The 20628-nt window shown below is 44.1% G+C and overlaps 1 protein-coding gene across 2 annotated transcripts; it reads left to right on the forward strand.

The window, feature by feature from the left end:
- Positions 1 to 1259: 1259 nt before the first annotated feature.
- LOC120304345 (alpha/beta hydrolase domain-containing protein 17A-like) lies at positions 1260 to 18919 on the forward strand. Of its 2 annotated transcripts, none has more exons than XM_039334800.1 (5): positions 1260 to 1595; positions 7719 to 8267; positions 14884 to 15078; positions 16544 to 16723; positions 18077 to 18919. In XM_039334800.1, the coding sequence occupies exons 2-5, from the start codon at positions 7954 to 7956 to the stop codon at positions 18291 to 18293; spliced, it is 906 nt and encodes a 301-aa protein (XP_039190734.1). In that variant the 5' UTR covers positions 1260 to 1595; positions 7719 to 7953; the 3' UTR covers positions 18294 to 18919. The 2 variants fall into 2 exon arrangements, with proteins under 2 accessions (XP_039190734.1, XP_039190735.1); XM_039334801.1 differs by lacking the exon at positions 1260 to 1595 and adding an exon at positions 1635 to 1893.
- The last annotated feature ends 1709 nt before the right edge of the window (positions 18920 to 20628 follow it).

A 20628-nucleotide genomic window follows, 5' to 3' on the forward strand; every position in this document is an offset into this window, starting at 1 on the left:
ACTATTTCCCTCAAACACTTGATATGTGAAGCAGAACTTTGTCCCAGACTTTGAAAAAGTCCATTTGGAAGGAGGAAGTTTTCCCAAGGCAGACTCATGCAGAGGTGCAACTGGCACTCTGCAAGAAAAGGTAGTTCTCTCAGCTTGAATAGTGTTAAAAGAGGAAACACAAGGCACATTTTTTCCAGAAGACCAATGATGACATTTTCCAGAAGGCTGGCATGTTTCATGTACCTGCCTTGCCCTACCAAATCAATGCTGTGATAACAACCCTTGCAAATTAGCAAATCAGCAGAAATGCTCAATGGTTACCTGTAATCGCATTTCAATGGGCTGAAGATCCTTGATTCAAGCATCTAGGTAACTGAACTGGGTTCAATCTGCCCTGATTCAAGAGTGATATCTTAATTACTCCATTTTCAGGATTTGTAGCCCACACACTGAACTACAGAAGTTGCAGGACATCTCAGTGGTGGGCTTAGATGGGGTTCGGCTGTGGCCCCTGATCACAGTCCTGCTTGATCCTACTAATCTGGTAGTTGCTCCTTGGAGGACACGTGTCTTTATACATATAACAGATGTAAATAGTGGATTAACTAAGCCATGATACTGAGTCTCAGGGGCAGAGACAACCTCTGTCTGAACTCCTTGTTTACAAACCGCAGTGGTTAGATCCCGCTAAGCCGAAAGGCGACTGCTTGCAAGCATTTGAAGTCAAACAGTTGGGGTTATTTTCTAAACAGCTTCTCTCTCAGAGCCCCTTCCCATTTTTTAAAAAATTATGGAGTGCCTTCCAAAAAGCTTTCGTTTGTATGGGCTACCTGCATCGACACTGTCCAGATTAAACATTTAAATGAACGCATTCGCTGCCACTGCTGCTTTTCACCATTATACAGTGGGATTTTAATACGGCGCTATTTTTCAACGCAAGCTGGCAAATCGTTTCGGTTTCGCGGACCCCTGAGAGAATCGTGGGGGACTCCCACGAGGGTCCTGGAAGATCCCTCCCCAAAGTCCTGGGGGACCCCCACAAAGGTCCTGGGACCCCATTTTGAGAAATTCTGCCCTAAGCCACGGCTTTGCAAGCCGCTCGAACAGGGTCTTCGACGCCTTTTCCTCCTGGAAACCGTCCGACTGGCGCCCACGCTCAGCACAGCTTGGGGAGCTCCCCTTGTCTCCCCTGGAGACCCTCCCCACCATTTCTGCCTCCTGAATGCCCCACCCGGCCGGGTGTCGTCATTTCCAGCGCTGGCGTCGCGCTGTCACATCCGCCTCCCCGGGAGGAAGAGACGCCAGAGGGTGGGAGGCCCGGCGCAGCAGCGGCCGCTCGTTCCAACTTGCAGGCCCGACGCGTAATGCGGAGCGCAGGGGCGCCCGGTTGGAGCTCCCAGGCGGGAGCCGGGAAACAACAGAGCCGCGCCGGACGAGGACTTGGCGGCTGAGCGGGGCGGCCGCGGCCTCAGCAGAAGGGGGAACGGAGGACAGGCCACCTGCCGCCCGAAGGGAGAGACTCGCCAGCTGCCCTTCGCGGAGCCGCTGCGAGCCCAAGGCGACGGGGACCTCCGCTGGCGACGCGGAGCAGGGGGCAGGCGCGGGTGATTACGGGCGGGGAGCGGCGGGAACGGGCGTGCAGGGGGGAGAGCAGGCTCGGGATCCTCGCGGGGTCTGCCTGCCTTTGGGCTGGCTACCCTCCACGCTGGCCGAGGGAGAGTTTGGGGCGTCCGGGCGTGATGCGCTCCGCCTCTCCATCCCTGGAAAGGCTCGAACCTGTGGCGGCGGAGGCGGATTCAGCGCTCAGCGGGCGTATTTCTCCGGTATTCCGGACCGGTGCGGTGGTTTCTGACGTCTGGGGCTCGCTCGTGGGTTTGGGTCTCCTTCTTTTTGCAAGGGCAGGTGTGTTTCTCGGTTCTCCCGGGACGACGACGACCTCTTGCCTTTATTTACGCCAAAGGGGTGGGGGGAAGCCTTGCCGTGGCTGGCTGGGGAGCGTGTTTGCAGGGCTGCTCGGGAGCAGATCTCGGGGGTGCCCGGGTCCCCAAAGTGCCCCAGCTATCTCGCGTGTACATGTTTGTGTGTAGTGACAGCTCCGATGATGTCATATGCCGCTAAGATCTCCGTTCTCCACACGCTCGTTTTGTCCGTTCCCTCAAGAATCTGTTGCTGTTAATCGGGACCGTTGGAGAGAATTTCGCTCGGATTTCCACAATTCCTGCCTGCTAAAATAGCGATCCCCCACTCCTCGTGGGCTGGGCTCTGTTTCCACCCACGAACAGTCCGTGAAAACGCGCGGGATTTACTCCGGGGGTACTACTCGGCGAAAAAAATCTCTCTTTCGATCGCTGTTAAAGGTAGGGCCTGACTGACTGGGGATGGGTTTTGCTGTTTCTGCGTTGGCCCGCCCCATCCCGAGCCGTTTCAACACATCTGAACTACAGTGCCCATGATTCCCAGCAAGAAGAGTTTGAGCTATTGGGATAAAGTTAGGCATGCTTGGAAAGTGCCGAAGTGTGGAGGCCTGGTTGATTTTCTTAGAGGTAAAAGTGATGCTGGATGGGGATAATGAGTAGGATAATGCAGTATGTATGAGGAGCTTTTGGAGTATGCAATTGAAGGGGTGGGGTGGGGGCTTTGTGTAGAGGGGGAAGAGCATCAGTGAAAATATGTCCTTTTTGCTTTCCAATGACTAATGTGGCTTCAAACTGGAGTGCTGAGGGGGAGCTGTAGTATTCTGTTAATGATGTTATTCATGAGGCCACTGTGTATTGGTCTGACACAAGCAGTGTGAGGTTTGGATTGGCTTTGGAGTCTCTGAGGCTCAATCAGCGAGAGATGTGGGTAGATGCAGCCTTATCTTAAGCTACTGTGGTTGTAGGTAGAAGCTTCACAATTCACAAACTCCTGCACAAATTCAGTTGCTGCTGTTGTTATTTTTTTTTCAAAGCAAGCAGATTGGTAGTGTCCTCCTACTCCTTATTTTTTTTTTTTTTTTTAAAAAAGACTTTGTGGATAGTTTTAGGTCAGTATTTCTCAACCTTGGCCAGATTAATAATAGGGGGACTTCAACTCCCAGAATTCCCCAGCCAGCATGGCTGACTGGGGAATTCTGGGAGTTGAAGTCCACCCATTTTAATGTTACCAAGATTGAGAATGTTACCAAGACTAATGTAAGGGATGCATTGGACCTTGGAAGACTGCCTGGGTGAGGAACAGGTCCAGTTGCGTTGTTCATAGGATTTGGGGGAGGGATATTCTGTGAATTGGTTGTACCCTCATCAAGGTTGCATAGAAGTCTTGGGAGAGAATTGAGGATCTGCATGATGTCATCATGCAAATGATTGTATGCTTATCATAGACATGATGCAAATTATATTTTCACTTGCAAAATATCTTGCCTGTGAGAGTCGAGTCATGCTGATAATAAACTAGTAATAATAATAACAAAATAGTAGCTGTAGCGTAAGATAGATTTTTTTTCTTCTTCACTAAAAAGTGAAGGAAGCCAAGAAAAACACTAGTGGTTTAAATATGAGGCAGCAGTGTGCTGCAGCTGCCAAAAAGGCCAACACAGTACTAGGCTGCATTAACAGAGGGATAGAATCAAGATCACATGAAGTGTTAATACCACTTTACAAGGCCTTGGTAAGGCCACATCTGGAATACTGCATCCAAATTGGTCACCAGATGTAAAAAATATGTTGAGACTCTAGAAAAAGTACAGAGAAGAGCAATAAAGATGATTAGAGGACTGGAGGCTAAAACATATAAGGAACGGTTGCAGGAATTGGGCATGTCTAGTTTAACGAAGAGAAGGACCAGGGGTGACATGATAGCAGTGTTCCAATATCTCAGGGGCTGCCACAAAGAAGAGGGAGTCAAGCTATTCTACAAAGCACCTGAAGGCAGGAAAAGAAGCAATGGAAGGAAAATAACCAAAGAGAAAAGCAACCTAGAACTAAAGAGAAACTTCCTGACAGAACAATCAGTGGAACAACCTGCCTCCAGAAGCGGTGAATGCTCCAACACCGGAAGTTTTTAAGAAGAGACTGGACAGCCATTTGTTTGAAATAGTATAGGATTTCCTGCCTGAACAGGGGGTTGGACTAGAACTAGATGACCTCCAAGGCCCTTTCCAACATTATTATTATTGTTGTTGTTGTTGTTGTTATATGCTTGCATATAAATTTCAGATTAGAAGGCCAAAGTACTTGTTGCAACACTTGTGCTATCACCTTAATCATTTTTCTGAATAAATCTTTATCAAACTCATAAGGGCTTGTTCCTTGACATATTTTTTCCCAGTCCTGATTAGAGAGTTCTGATGTGATCCCTGAGTCATGATTTTGACATCATTGTTTGTAATGGACATTGATGCATTGCTGTAGTGATTCTATATTTATATCTTACTTTGTGGTCCAATAAGAACTCAAAAAAAGTTCTCATGATAGAATTAGAAAGGTGGAAAACTTCTCTGTATTGAATGGGATGAAGACAACTGTTAATTATTCAGATTTATTATCAGTCTGGCATTGAACAGGAAGTTCAGCTGGATGCCTTGATGTCTATGGAGATTCATAATCATCCAGATCATGGTTGTCCCAAAGGTCCTTTTCTTCCCAAAGGCAACTGGACTTTCTTATTTTTTTCTTTGAAAACATTTGCTTCTCATCCAAGAAGCCTCTTCAGTTAGAAAAAGCACCTTTGGGACAGCTTTGATGGCCTTTTGCTAATTCTAAGACAAGTAACAGTAACATACCCTGGGTTATTATATGATGTTTGTGTGATTTGTCTCTGGTTGGATGGGTTCACATTTTCTATGAAACTTGCTTTGCTTCATAAAAAGCTGGCTGGGTGACTTTGGGCCAGTGACTCTGTCTTAGCCCAACCCACCTCAGGGATTGCTATTGTGGGGAAAAAATAAGAAGGAAGTTGCGTTGGATATGTTCACTGCCTTGTTATTTATAAAAATAATAAAGGTGGGATATACAGTAAATATACTGGGATCATACAAGCTTTAAACTTAAAACATTACACGAAAAGTAAACAATGAGGCATGAATGCTACCAGAACAAAGATAGGTCTGTTAAACCTAGTTTAATCTAGATTTAATCAAGATTGGTAATTCCCTACCCCATAAATTCCTTCAAATTTAGATCCTAAGATGAAAATACAGTTCAATTTTATTCTCTTCAGCTTTGTGTATACACACACACACACATTTTCAGTGTAATCCTGTAAAATATACAACACAAGCAAGAACAAAAATAGAAAATAATAGAAAAGCAAACTGAAAAGGAAAAAAAGAGAAAAACATACAATAATTGCCTTCTGCCCTTCTATCAAGTCATCGTCATATTAATGTTTCCCTAACTTCTTCCTTTCATTTTAATCCCCAAATCTCATAATTCATTTTTTCTTCTTTCAGCAAAAAGTCCATGCAAGGATTTCAGATGATGATGATGATATTGGATAGGGCCCATTGGAGATCTTCTAGTCCAACCCCCTGCTCAGGCAGGAAAACCTATACCATTTCAGTCCAGTCTTTTCTTAAAAAGTCTTTTATTTTTTTTCTCCTGACCAAATTAAACAACTTTGGCACTTCTGCAAGTTCAGTTAATGTTGTGATCCAATCTTCTTCCTTGTGTTGTGATCAGCTTTTGTAGAAAAATTCCTTTTTCCTTTGTGATATTTCTATTCGCGGAAATTGCATGGATATGTTTATATCATTGTTTTGGTTATGCGTTCATATACGTGTGATGAATTATTGGCTGCAAATCAGGAATGAGCAAACACTTGTACACATTAACCCCCTCCTTGCTCTCTTGTTGTGTAGCATGATCAAATGTTTGAAAAGATTATTAATGAGGCTGATTTCTGTGTGAAATTTTATGGGTAGGCCTGTTTTAAAGGGCCAGTGAACAGTCTAGCATCCCAAGTCCTATGTTAGTCCTACTGCTCTAAGCTGCTTTCTTAACATTGAATAAGAATCAGAAAGAATCTCAAGATCATATAGAAAAGGGGTCCCAATTCCCTGGCCGCAGCCCTCTACCACACGCAAAGCTCCATTTGTGTGAGTGGCAGGTGCTTTCGCTCATGTGCAAATGGAGATGCATGTGCTCACATGTGCGCCTGCCACTCACACGGAACCATCCCCTTCACCCCCGGTCCGCCAAGCCAGAAAGATTGGGGACTGCTGATATAGAACAGCTCTGAACTTGACTTAGAAGGAACTAGGACGGGGGTCTTCAACCTTGACAACTTTAAGACTTGTGGACTTCAGCTCCCTGAAGCCCACATGTCTTAAAGTTGTCAAGGTTGAAGACCCCTGAACTAGGAGGCCACAGATGATATCAGTAGATGGCGTATGGTTGAAATTTTATTTGTTGTTGTTCAGTCGTTAAGATGTTCTCTTCGCAACCCCATGGACCACAGCACGCCAGGCTCCCTTGTCTTCCACTGTCTCCCAGAGTTTGCCCAAATTCATGTTCATTGCGTTGATGACACTTTCTAACCATCTCATCCTCTCCCGTCCCCTTCTCCTTTTTGCCATCCATCTTTCCCAACATCAGGGTCTTTTCCAAAGAATCCTCTCTTCTCATTTGGTGTCCAGAGTATTTGGGTTTCAGCTTCAGTATCTCTCCTTCCAAAGAATGGTCAGGGTTGATTTCCTTTAGAACAGTGGTTCTCAACCTGTGGGTCGGGACCCCATTTGGGGTTGAACGACCATTTCACGGGGGTCGCCAAACAATGCAGTCCGCCATTTTTCCCCCCTTTTCCTTACCTGTGCTACTCCCTTTTATTCTATTGGCTTTTGAAAGCCAATAGAATAGACTCTCTTGAATAGAGTCTAATTGTCCAGGCTGTCTCTGCCCTGCTGAGCCCGCCAGAAGTCCCATTCTGCAAACGGTGCTGCACCAGTTGAGTAGTCCTCGACTTACGACCGGTTGAGTAGTCCTCGACTTACGACCGGTTGGGGGTCACGGCATTAAAAAAGTTGAGAACCACTGCTTTAGAAAATTGTATGGTTTTTTCCCAGAGGATAATTAATTGGAACGGAAGTAGAAGGCAAACAACTGTCATATCTTTCATAAAGGCTCCAAAACCCTAAAATCATACCGTCGAAACATGACACTGAATTTTGCTGGACCAATCTTGGGGATGCTGTGACAACTAGCTTGGCTTCCACAGCGTATTTGATAACACTAGACCCGATCTCTGTTTCCCAAATTTAAGATGTGTGGACTTCAACTCCAGAATATTTCAGCCAGCAACACATCTTAAAAAGGTTCACACATCTTTAAAAAGGGCTAAGGTTGGGAAATACAGGTAGTCCTCAACTGACAAAGGTTGGGAAATACAGGTAGTCCTCAACTGACAATGTGAGCCCAAAATTTCCATTGCTGAGCAACACAGTTGAGTTTTGTCCCATTTTACAACCTTGCTTGCCAGGGTTGTTAAGTGAATCATTGCGATTGTTACTAATACGGATGTTAAGTGAGTCTGGCTTCCCCCTTTGACTTGGTTTGTCAGAAGTTCGCAACAAATTATCACATGACCCTGGGACACTGCAACCATCATAAATATATAGAGTCGCCTCCAGGTGAAATGGGTGGCATATAAGAAGATCCATAAGAATCCATAAATTACGACCATTCCCGTTGCCTTTATTGGATCTCCTTCATGGGAAAAAAAATAATTTCCTCTCTTGTTTTGTTTTTTAGGATTCTGTGCAACAAAACTCATGTGCAGAGAGAGACTTCAAGATTCTCTATGTTGGAATGCAGGACCCCCCAGTTATGGCTGTTCTGAGCGGACATGTGCTAAAGACTCCCCGCATTTCACTGGAGGCTGAAATATTTTCGTAACTGGTTGGACTGCCCTGCTTGTGGGACTCCTGCTTTTCCCTGAAAATTACCCTATACCCCATAGTCCCTCTCCTTGATTCCACCCGCGGCCATGAATGGGCTGACGGTTACTGAACTCTGCTGTCTTTTCTGCTGCCCACCTTGTCCTAGTCGGATAGCTGCCAAGCTGGCCTTCCTACCTCCAGACCCCACCTATACAATCGTCCCGGAACCAGATTTTGCGGGCAGCACCAGCAACGCCTCCTCCCGGAGTGGCACCATGGCTCGCTGGAAGCTTCATTTGACGGACCGGGCTGATTTCCAGTATACCCAACGAGAACTAGACACTGTTGAGGTGTTCCTTACCAAAAGCAGCCGAGGGAACCGAGTGAGTTGCATGTATGTCCGCTGCGTACCTGGCGCCAGGTGAGCAAATTTGAAAAGAGTGGCAGTAGTAGTGCGGTATCTGGGTCATTGGGTTTACAGGTAGTCCTTAACTTACAACCATTTGTTTACTGACCGTTGGAGCTTACAACGGCACTGGAAAAAATGACTTATGACTAGTTGTCAAACTGTTGCAGCATTCCTGTGGTCACGTGATCAAAATTCGACACTTGGCAACTGGCATGTATTTATGACGTTGCAATGTCCCAGGGTCCTGTGAACTCCTTTGGCCACCTTCTGACAAAGTCATGGGGATGTCAGATTCACTTATTATTGCTATTATTTTAAAAACTGCAGTGATTCACTTAACAACTGTGACAAGAAAGGTTGTACCATGCGGGCAAATCTCATTTAACAACTGTCTGGCTTAGCAATGGAAATTTGGGGCTCAGCTGTGCTTGTAAGTCAAGGACTACCTGTATAACTGTACAAGTCAGAATAACAGAGTTGGAAGGGACCTTGGAGGTCTTCTAGTCCAACCCCTTGCTCAAGCAGGAGATCCTATACCATTTCAGACAAATGGTTGCCCAATCTCTTCTTAGAAACTGCATCCACAATTTCTGGAAGCAAGTCTTTCCACTAATTAATTGTTCTAATTGTCAAGAAATTTCTTCTTAGTTCCAGGTTGCTTCTCTTCGTGATTAGTTTCTATCCATTGCTTCTTATCCTGCCTTCAGGTGCTTTGGAGAATAGCTTAACTCCCTCTTCTTTGTGGCAGCCCCTGAGATATTGGAACACTGCTATCGTGTCACCCCTAGTCCTTCTCTGCATTAAACTAGACTAGGGATAGGCAACCTTGGCTCTTTTATGAATTGTGGACTTCAACTCTCAGAATTCTTGAGTCAGCATGGCTGGTTCAGGAATTCTGGGTATTGAAGTCCACAAGTCATAAAAGAGCCAAGGTTGCCTACCCCTGAACTAGACATACCCAATTCCTGCAACTGTTCTGAATATGTTGTAGCTTCCAGTCCTCTAATCATCTTTGTTGCTTTTCTCTGTACTCTTTCTAGAGGCTCAACAAGTCCTTATTAGAAGTGGTGCTGGTAAATGTGAATTTGCTGGGATTCCATCTCAGTTTCCAAAGCAGTTCGCACAGAATTGTGGGACGCCCTGCATTCTTTTGCTCGGCTGATGGCAGTTCTTCTGTTATTGAAGAAACACACTAGCAAAGCCCTCTGTTAAGACAACAGTTTGAGCCAGTGATCATTGTTGGCCATGTTTGGGGGAGGGGGGGAAGACTGTATCCACTAAGCACAGTTAAACAACAAAGTTAAGAACATCAGCCTTGCTCAAAGCTGCTTAATTGAGTTAATCTGGGGCCTGTCATTTGGTGTATAAATTCTTGCTATGTTGCAGGTGCCTCCAAATAATCATAAGCCTGGAATTGAAAGGAGCTTGTGACCTCTTCCGCCTCCCACCTCTTTTTTTTTTTTGTTTTTTTAAATAGGGGTTGCTCAGACAACTGGAAAGCTTAAGGGGATTGGACCCCAGCCTTTGTAATCTGTTTCCATGACAATGTGAAAAAAAAAACTTCATAGGTGCAGGAATTAAGCCCCTTGAGAGCTTAACATGTCAGGTTTAATTTTGCCGAAAGAGTCCCAGTGTTTATTCCGTGCGGTGAAAATTATCAAATAAAATTTAATTAAATCAGATTGGGGCCTGGCCGGTGGGGGTCACCAGAGCCAGTTCTCAAGGGAATCGAGCACGGGTGACGTACTTGGAACATGTGAGCTGCAAGGGGGAAGTTTTATTTTCAGCCTCAAACTTTTGCAGCGGTGTTTTCCTTCTCATTTATGACTGTGTACAGGTAGTCCTCGACTTACAACTGTTTGTTTAGTGACAATTCAGAGTTGCAAGGGCACTGAAAAAGTGACCTATTACCAGTTCTCACATAACTGTTGCAGTATCCCATGATCAAAATTCCGATGCTTGGCAACTGGCACGTATTTACAATCGTTACAGCATCCCAGGGTCATGTGATCACCATTTGTGACCTTTAGAGGCCAGCTTCTAAAAAGAGACTCCATGAGGGAAACCAGATTCACTTAACAACCACATGATTCACTTAACAGCTGCAGAGTTTCACTTAACAGTTGTGGCAAAAAAGGTCATGAAATGGGGCACAAGTCAATAGCTGTCTTGCTTAGCAACAGAAATGTTGGGCTCAGTTGTGATCAAAAGTCAAGGACCACCTGTACAGGCTCCTTTGCAGATTTACCTGAAGGTAAATTTTACTGACTTGAGGGGGAGGGTGTTTCTAAGTAAGCAAAACCAGAACCGAACTAGAAAAGAAAGTCTGAATAGTTTGGCCACAGTAACCGGAAGATAAATGTGTATAAAAAAGTTACTATATTTGCTATTCTCTGGGCACTGTGAAATGCGAAGAACGAAACACGGGATAATAAAACCAAGAACAATCAGCAGCATCCTTATCAAAGATTATGATACTAATAGATAATAATTCCCAGGTCTTTGGGAAGGACTTGCTAGGTAGATAAAAATGCCAAATCCATTCTGGCTAACTGTGAGACAAACCAAAATAATAAATATATGATGAGGATGAAAAAAAACCCATCATAAACCAAACACCTGAATGTGTAATATAAAGTTTCTAAAAGCGCTACAAATGATTTTAGAAATGGAAAGAATAACATGGCCTTTAACCAGGCATCCTACAGCTCAAAATTGTGAGGGTTTTGTTTAGCAACTGTAACTGTAATCGACCATAAGAAAGGCGGAGCGCAAAAAAATTGAGGCCTTTGAACTATGGTGCTGGAGAAGACTCCTGCGAGTCCGTTGGACTGCAAGGCGATCAAACCGGTTAGTCCTAGAGGAGATCAGTCCTGACTGCTCTTTAGAAGGCCAGATTCTGAAGCTGAAACTCAAGTATTTTGGCCACCTAATGAGAAGGAAGGACTCACTGGAGAAGAGCCTGATGCTGGGAAAGATGGAGGGCAATAGAAGAAGGGGACGACAGAGAATGAGGTGGCTGGATGGAGTCACTGAAGCAGTAGGCATGAGTTTAAATGGACTCCAGAAGATGGTAGAGGACAGGAAGACTATGAGGTCATGATGTGTCGGACACGACTTCGCAGCTAACAACAACAACAACAACTTTAAATCAGAGCAAACAGATGATATCCTCAAAAGTAGCAACTTCTCTTTCCAAATAGGATGTCTGTGTTGAAGTTGTCTCCATGTGGTTAAGTTGAAATGAGACTTAATAAACATAGGTGATTCTGTCCTGGGCCTTTCCTTTCCCCATGCTGGCTGAGGAATTCTGGGACTTGAAGTCCACTCATCTTAAACTTGCCAAATTTGATACACACAACCCTTGAAAGGTGTTCAAGAGGAACCCTTCTTGCAAACTCTTCAAGGGCTGAGGCCTTGAATCTTGGGACACAATTGTTGAACAACCATAAAAAGATCATTTGCCAGAAAATCAAGGCATCTCTTCAGCCACTGGAGCCACCTGGTTAGGCTGGAGAAGTTAGTTGAGGCCTGGACATGGGGTGGGAGCAGCAAGGAGAAGTCCTGGAGCAGCTAGATCAGAGCAGCTAGACCAGTTCTTTCCTTAGTTTGACAGATGTGATGGTTGTGGATAAGGGCGTTCCCTGGTCACAGTTTCTGGTCTTCTTTGTATGGGAATCTGTCTCTGTTCTCCATTGTTGATACAGTAAATCAACCGTCCAGCCATAAATCCTTAAAAATGAAAAAAAAAAAACCCACCACTTTTCATGTCCAAAACAGCTGACTGTTACTCTTTAAACTCATTTTGCCCTATTATTCCTAGGAACCCTGTTAGATAGATCAGATTTGGGTGTCTTTGGGATTTTACACATTGAAATAATTCAATCTGTAAAAAAATTCAAAGTTCACATTGTTGTGCCAAATGATTGTGCAAATGCCAAGAAAAATGTTTTCCTTCTTTAGGTGGCCTTAATTAATTTTGTCCGTTCCTCCCCATTATGTAGAACAGAGTTAGGATGATCCTATTTTCCTGGAAAAAAATGAAGGATAAACTTGAAAAGAGGGGCAAATCTGAAAGAGTTTAACAAAACAATATTCATAAATGGTTGTTTATATTTGTAACTTTGCTTTATAAAGGAAACTTCAAGAGCAAAAGCGAGAAAAACTTTACAAAAGCACATATTCTAAGAAAATTATCTAAAATTGAACAGCATGTGCAAATTTATATTAAAAGGACGTTCAGTTTCCATACTTTTCACATTAATGTGAACGACTATGGATTAAATAGAGCCATTTGTATGGTAAATGTTAAATGACTCAAATAAAGGACAAAAGTGAATGCTTGAAAAAGAAATACATCCAAAAGTCAGCTTTCCGAAATTAAAAAAAACCCTGTTCTTTATAGTAAAGAGTGGACGATCGCTGTCGTGATAGTAAATTTGAGAGAAGAAAACTCTTGCTTGTATTTCTTCCTGTAATAGAAAATGTGGGGAAATGGTGATGACAGTATTTATTTTATAGACATTGGTAGGATCTGTAGAAATTCTGATACTTTAGTCTCCATCTTTTATGTAAGGAGTAGAAACAGCAATAAATCTCAAAATGACTCAAGAACTGAGTTACGTAAAACTGCCAGTGAAGGTGAAAATGTCATACTTAAGACTGCAGCCATCCGTTTGTAATAAATTAGTGAGGCCAAACTTTTCTGTAACAATTCTTTAGATTTCTGCAGAAAGGGAGAATTGTGCCTGTGTTTTAAATACTAGGTAAATGTTTGAAAATGTCACCTCTGAGCTGCTAAAGGTGGTCTGGGCCAGGGGTAGACAACCTTGGCTCTTTTATGACTCATGGACTTCAACTCCCAGAATTCCTGAGCCAGCCACGCTGAGGGAAAAGGGAGAGGTTTCCAAGCTGAGCCATGCTGGCTCAGGAATTCTGGGAGTTGAAGTCCATAAAAAGAGCCAAGGTTGCCCACCTCTGGTCTGGGCTATGCTGTTGTTTCATATGGTTCCTTACGGGAGTGGCTGGCAATGCAGACAGTCCTCGGCTTACGACCACAATTTCCATTGCTAAGCAAAATGGTTGTTAATTGAGTTGTGCTCATTTTTATTATCTTTTTTTTGCCATGGTTGTTATGCAAAGCACTGCAGTTCTTATGTGAATCACGTGGTCGTTAAGTAAACCAAGCTTCTGCCATCGACTTTGCTCGTCTGGGAAGGTTTGCAAATGCGATCACATGACGCCGTGAGTGTCTAAAACCACGCCGTGCCCGTTTCCAAGTGATCAGATTTTTGATCCCATGACAGTGGAGATGCTGCAACAGGCATAAGTACAAGGACCGATCATAAGTCCATTATAAATGGTTCAAATGGTTACTAAACGAATAGTTGTAAGTTGTAAGGACTACCTGTGCTAGTGTTTGTACAAGGGGTTCTCAACCTTGGCAACTTTAAGACTTGTGGACTTCAACTCCCAGAATTCCTTAGCCAGCAAAGCTGAGTTGAAGTCCACAAGTCTTAAAGTTGCCAAGGTTGAGAACCCCTGGAATTTTGTACAGAGGGGGGCTACAGGAGAAACAAGTGCAACACAGCATAATCCATTCTTCCTTTGTGTGGTTCGAAAAGACCTATCTTGCTGTGGCCTCAGAAGCGGCCACCTCATTATGTGGTGAGGTGTACACCTTTTTTTACAAGCATAGACAGTCGTATTTAAGCATATTTCACGCATACCCTAAACCAGGGGTCTTCAAACTTGGCCCTTTTATGACTTGTGGACTTCAACTCCCAGAATTCCTCAGCCAGGCACGCGTGCTTGGCTGAGGAATTCTGGGAGTTGAAGTCCACAAGTCATAAAAGGGCCAAGTTTGAAGACCCCTGCCCCTAAACCTTTGTATAAAAGAGGCCTAATGTAATGAGCCTTGATCCATGGCAAAATGAGATGGTAGGGACTTACGAAGGAAGGAGGCCGGACCAACTCTGAAAATAGCGGAGCCGTTTAAAACTTCATTCTCACGTTAACAAATGTAAACACGGTATTAAATAAGAGTTTCCAGCTCTTGTTTAATGAGGAGAAGGGATCTTCACCAACCTCTTCTCCTCCTCCACCCCCACTGTGCTAATTTCTACTTGCAGAGAGGGGGTGAGCACACACATTTTCTGTTGTGAAGTGAGACATTTGTTAAACGAGTTTTGCACATTTTTACGATCGATCTTGCCCCAGTTGTTACGTGAATTACTGCAGTTGATAAGTTAGTAACCTGGTTGTTAAATGAATCTGGCTTTCCAGATTCTTTGCTTGTCAGAAGGTCATAAAAGGTGACCTCACACGACCTTGGGAACAACACAGCAACAATCATAAATACGAACTAGTGGCCAAGCATCTGAATTTTGATCACGGGGAAGTTGCCCAGGTGTTAACTATGAAAACTGGTCATAAGTCGCTTTTTTCATTGCCATTGTAACTTTGAATGGTTACTAAATGAAATGTTGTAAGTCAAGGACTGTCTGTGTTCTGAAGTGGTACACTCTGTCCTGCAAAAAAAAAACAGTAGGCCTTTCACCACCGTGGTTGCACCTGAGGATCAGATGTGATCCCTCTGCTTCTTTCTGAACCCTTCCTTCTCCTCCAGGTTCACCGTTCTGTTCTCGCATGGCAACGCTGTGGATTTGGGCCAGATGTGTAGCTTCTACATCAGCCTGGGCACTCGGATTAGCTGCAACATCTTCTCTTACGACTACTCCGGCTACGGTGCCAGCACAGGGAAACCTTCAGAGAAGAACCTCTATGCTGATGTTGATGCAGCCTGGCAGGCCTTACGCACACGGTGAGTCTCCAGGAAGAACACCGCCAGCCTTTTGTTGTTGTTGTTTCAAAAGCTCCAGGATGGTTCATAACAGTGTCATGATTGATCAGTCCATCAGTTTCCAGCAAGGGCGTTCAGAGGCCTCTTCCTTAAATGTTTTCTCAGAAATCGGATACTTCCTAAATAGCGACTCCATTCTTAGTTTTCGAGGCCAAGAAAGATGGGCAGATATACTTTCCATTAAGCCATAAATAGACAAACAAGCTGTACTTGTTCATTGCCTGTCTTAGCGCCCAAATTAGGGCCTGGATCTGCAAGTGTGACTGTGGACACCCGTTTTGGTGCCCACCATGTTTCTTGTCTCATCTTGAGTTGGGTTTTTTTAACTTTAAAAAAAAGCAAAAACGAGGTCAACAGTGCTGCTAAGTGAGCAGCAGCCTCTGGTACTATACTGGCTTCTTAAAGTCCTGAAATATCTTCAGAAGCATGTAGTGGTATGTGGGAATGACTTTGAGAGACTGGGTTTAGAGATGCTATGGAGGGAATAATTAGATAAGAGACAGCTTAGCCTGCAGCTGGATAGAGGGTGAGACAAGAGGCTGAGAAGGGACTCTTGGGGTATAAAGGAGATGGTGGGAAAATTGTATTTTTACACCTGCAAGGGTCTGCTAGTATAGCTTTACAGTAAAATAGAATTAGCTGCTCTGGCTGTGTTTCCTGTCCGGTCTACCTGGTAAGGCTGAAAATGTTCTTTATGGTCAGACCCTTGGTGTTCTCTAAGCTGGGTTGTTTTTTTGCAGATGTTTCATTACCAAACTAGGTAACATCACCAGTGCTAGTAGAGCTAGCAGCTACTAGCACTGGTGATGCTACCTAGTTCGGTAATGAAATATCTGCAAGAAAACAACCAAGCTCTGAAAGCACCAAGGATCCCGTGGTTCAGCCCTGGGCTACAAATATTCTCTTCTATCAATTCTATGTTTTCTTACAAAATAATTGGCAGCTGTTGCCTCATGCTGGGTTTGAAAATGTGCCCACCTACCCAGAGAAGGGCAGAGTTAAGCAAGAGGAAGCAAACTGTTTTGAGGGCCAGGGAGAGAGGGGGGCACAGGAGTAGCGGGGAAGAGGAAAATAAATGTTTTGCGTGGTTCAGCCTGCCTACGCTTCCACCTCTTTAGAACTGAGTGAGACTGCTAGGGTGCCTCCGGACAGCTCATCAGTAGGAGACACAGACAAAGTGGGCTGCCTGTTCATTTCAGCATCTATTTGGGGCTGGATTGCCTTTTAAGTGAGGATGTCCCTTCCCTTAGTCATGACAAGTAGCCCCAAATAGCATCAGCTGTCAAGTTCTACTTGGAAATCACGTTTTTACATCTGTAGAGAGCAAATTCCATCCCTGTACTTCTTCAAGAAGTACATAAGGCACATAAAAGATGTAATTTACCTTGCGACGGCACCTCTGCGGTTTCTTTTCCTCTCTCTACAGATATGGGATCAGCCCCGAGAACATCATCCTCTATGGGCAAAGCATTGGGACGGTGCCCACAGTGGACCTGGCCTCCCGCTCTGAGTGTGCAGCTGTTATCTTACATTCACCTTTAACATCGGGCATGCGTGTTGCCTTCCCAGAAACCAAAAAGACCTACTGCTTTGATGCTTTCCCAAAGTAAGTCCTTGAGGAAGCAAGAACGTGGGTGTGGAGCTCAGCCAAGGAAGGCAAATGTACAATTAAACTTTACTATTGAAGTCTGCTGGATTTATAGTTAGAACAATTAACCAGTGAAACAACCTGCCTCCAGAGGCTGGGAATACTCCAACACTGGAAGTTTTTAAGAAGAGACTGGACAGCCATTTGTCTGAAATGGTATAGGGTTTCCTGCCTGAGCAGGGGGTTGGACTAGATGACCTCCAAGGTCCCTTCCAACTTTATTATTATTATTATTATTATTATTATTATTATTATTATTATTATTATTATTATTATTATTATTATGGATCATCGCACAGTCAGCCAGATGTTCAGACTGGATGATGATGATGATGATGATGATGATGATGATGATGATGATTTTCTGTCAGCACCCCTCCCCCCAAATCTTTTAATTTCTTTTTCAGAAGCATGATTATTGACAAGTCTATCCTGCCAGTGCAACTCCAAAAAACTTTTCAGTGAGAGTTTCCTACATACCGATCAGGGATCACCAAACATGGCAACTTTAAAACTTGTGGACTTCAATTCCCAGAAGTCCTCAGCCAGCTTGGAATTCTGGGAGTTGAAACCCACACATCTTAAAGTTGTCAAGTTTGGAGACGCCTTGTATAGAGGCTACTCAGTTTGCATTTAGTTACAAATAGAAGTAGTAACTCAGTATTTGCTTCGTTTATTTCCAATTTGATTCACTATACAGTACAGGTAATCCTCAGCTTACAAATCACAACTGGAAGCAGAACTTGTGCTGTTAGCCAAGATGGTTGTTAAGGGAGTCATGCTCAATTTTATGATCTTTTTTGCCATCGTTGTTAAGCCAATCACTACAGTTGTTAAGGGAATCAAGTCATTAAGCAAAGGTCACAAATGGCAGTCACAAGACTCGAGGATGCTGCAACCTGCCTAAATCAGGGTCCTCAAACTTGGCCCTTTTATGACGTGGACTTCAACTCCCAGAATTCCTCAGCCAGCGTGCCTGGCTGAGGAATTCTGGGAGTTGAAGTCCACAAGTCATAAAAGAGCCAAGTTTGAAGACCCTTGGTCTAAATACATGACAGTTGCCAAGTAGCCGAATTTTGATCATGTGACTTTAGGGATCCTGTGATAATCATAAGTTAGAAGACCGGTCATAAGTCACCATTTTCAATGCTGTAGTCCAGGGGTCCCCAACCTTGGCAACTTTAAGACCTGTGGACTTCAACTCCCAGAATTCTCCAGCCAGCATGGAGAAGAGAGGCTCTGTTTGATTTTAACCATTTTAACTGCTGCAATAATCTACCCTCACTTTCTCTATTCCTCTCTCTTCCGCAGTATAGACAAGGTGTCCCGCATCACTTCCCCCGTTCTGTTCATTCATGGCACCGAAGACGAGGTGATTGATTTCTCTCACGGCCTGGCCCTTTACGAGCGCTGCCCGAAGGCCGTGGAGCCCCTCTGGGTGGAAGGAGCTGGCCACAACGATATCGAACTCTACAGCCAGTACCTGGAGCGCTTACGCAAGTTCATCTCACAAGATCTGTCTGGTTAATGCAACTCCACCTGCTTGACCCTTCCGGCAAAGACTGACCGCCTTGACTGGGCCTGGGGAAGCAGAGGAAGCATTCGTGGCTTTCGAAGGGGAAGGCCGCCGATGCTGCAAGCTCCACGTTCCCATCTGCAAAATGGGGAGTAGTTCTATCCATCCTCCCTCTATCGCAGTCTTAGCCTGCGCAGGGCTCTTGCGTCTCTCCTGGTGGTTCTTCCCCATCGCCGAGGGCCCTTTCCAGCTGTTCTCATTTCCAGCTGCTGTCATGGCTGAAGATGGGCCTGACCATCACAGCAAGATGCCTGAGGACAGAGTCCCGAATTGCACCTCCTCGCGGGACTCCAAAGGACTCAAGCGTTGCAGACTATTCTAAAACATGAACATCTCCATCAGGGCTATCCTCTCTGTGACCTCCATCCATCTTTTCACTTCCTGTTTCAGATCCCGTTTTCTTAACACTCTGCGTGTGACCCACAGATAGCAATAAGCCATAGGCAGGGTGGGGCGGGAGGCAAAGCACCTTGCATGCTGGCCAAAAACGGCTTGCTTCAGTTTAGCTGTCCAGCCCATGGCAGCCCTCGAAGACAATTGAATTTCATTCAGATTTCCCCAGGGATTGGGACAGAAAACAACCACCTGTAATTTTTCACCCGGAAGCCTGCAAAAGGACTATTTGTGGAATGCGGCAAGGCTGTTCTACACGTCCCGGAATTTATCAGTGGTGGGGAGTCATTTGCCAGTTTCATCACAACTCCTAGATATTATTGTTTTAATCTTCCACAGCCTGTCCCCTCCAGATGTTCCCAAGGAATGGATTACACTTTACTTAACTTTGGGCATTCAGGCAATGGGGAACGGGTTGGGTGGGAATTTGAGGGAAGAATTCTCCATCCATTCATTTTGAAAGAGGAATAAAAAAAAATGAAAGAAAGATCCACATGTGTTTCCTGCTAAATGTTGGTGGGAGACTTGGATGGGATTGAATGAGTTGGAAGTTTGTGGAAGTGGGTAGGTCATGAAATAGACAGCCCAAGAATTCCAGTAATAGTACTTCATTTTTTAGGACAGGGTTTCTCGACGTTGATGACTTCAAGATACATGGACTTCAACTTCAATTCTGGGAATTGAAGTCCATACATCTTAAAGTCATCAAGGTTGAGAAATACTATTCTAGGATATAATAAGAGAATCTCGAATGTCTGACAGAGTTTCCTTCCGCTCCCTCTTATACCAAACAAAATCAAGTTGGGGCTATTTTAAGTTTCTTCAGTATATTGTTCCCGTTTCCCAGGGCTGAGTTGTCATTCTTCTTCTCATAAAACCATACAGTATCTTCTTAATCTATCTGCCAAGTAGGAACGATGGGTGTTGTAATTCAATATCTGGAGGGCAGGGCTGCTTGCTTTGAAGCTCTTAGTAAGAATTTCAGAAACAAAGATGTCGTTATTAGCTGTGAGAGTCATAGAAGTCATACCAGCATGGAGCGAAGGCAGGAATGGATTCAGCCAAGGAAAGATTTATTTATTTTATTTGTATATATCCATCCCACCTTTATTATTATTTTTAAATAACTCAGGGTGGGAAAAATATCCAACACACCTTCCTCCTTTATTTTCCTCACAACAACCCTGTGAGGTGGGTTGGGCTGAGCAAGAGTGATTGGCCCAAAGTCACCCAGCTGCCTTTCACGGCTAAGGCAGGACTTGAACTCATGATCTTCCGCTTTCTAGCCTGGTGCCTTAAACACTAGACCAAACTGGCTCTTCAAATTGCTTTGATTGTCTATTAAATGTGTTCTTGATGTGCTTAAATCAGTCCATTAGGAACATGGCAAGCAAGTTCAGCACGACACACTTAGCCTATTTTAACAAAATTGGAGGCATCCATGATAAGGCAAATGATCAAACGAGCATCATACTGTTGTGATACAAATGCTACCATTCTGTACCTTTGTTGTGATGTCACACAATAGGGATGGAGTTTCTCATTCCGTAATTTTAATGAAATTGCCAAATTCTGCAGATGAATTTGAACAGCACACAAACTGTTGTTGCATCGCATGCTATGAAGAAAGATTGCATTGTAGGGCATACATATAGTCCTTAATTTATGAGCACAATTGGGACCAGAACATCTGTTGTTAAGCAAGGCAGTCATTAAGTGAAGGGTGTTAGATTTTACAAGCTACTTTGCCACAGTTTGTTAAGTGAATTACTGCAGTCATTAAGTGAATCTTGCGGTCGTTAGTAAATCCAGCTTTCCTCAGTGACTTTGCATGTCAGAAGCCAACTGGGAAGTGGTGATCACACAACCCTAGGATATTGCAACTTTCATAAAT

Source organism: Crotalus tigris, unplaced genomic scaffold (assembly GCF_016545835.1).
Source record: "Crotalus tigris isolate CLP2741 ecotype Arizona unplaced genomic scaffold, ASM1654583v1 scf7180000017633.3093840, whole genome shotgun sequence".
Taxonomy (NCBI): domain Eukaryota; kingdom Metazoa; phylum Chordata; class Lepidosauria; order Squamata; family Viperidae; genus Crotalus; species Crotalus tigris.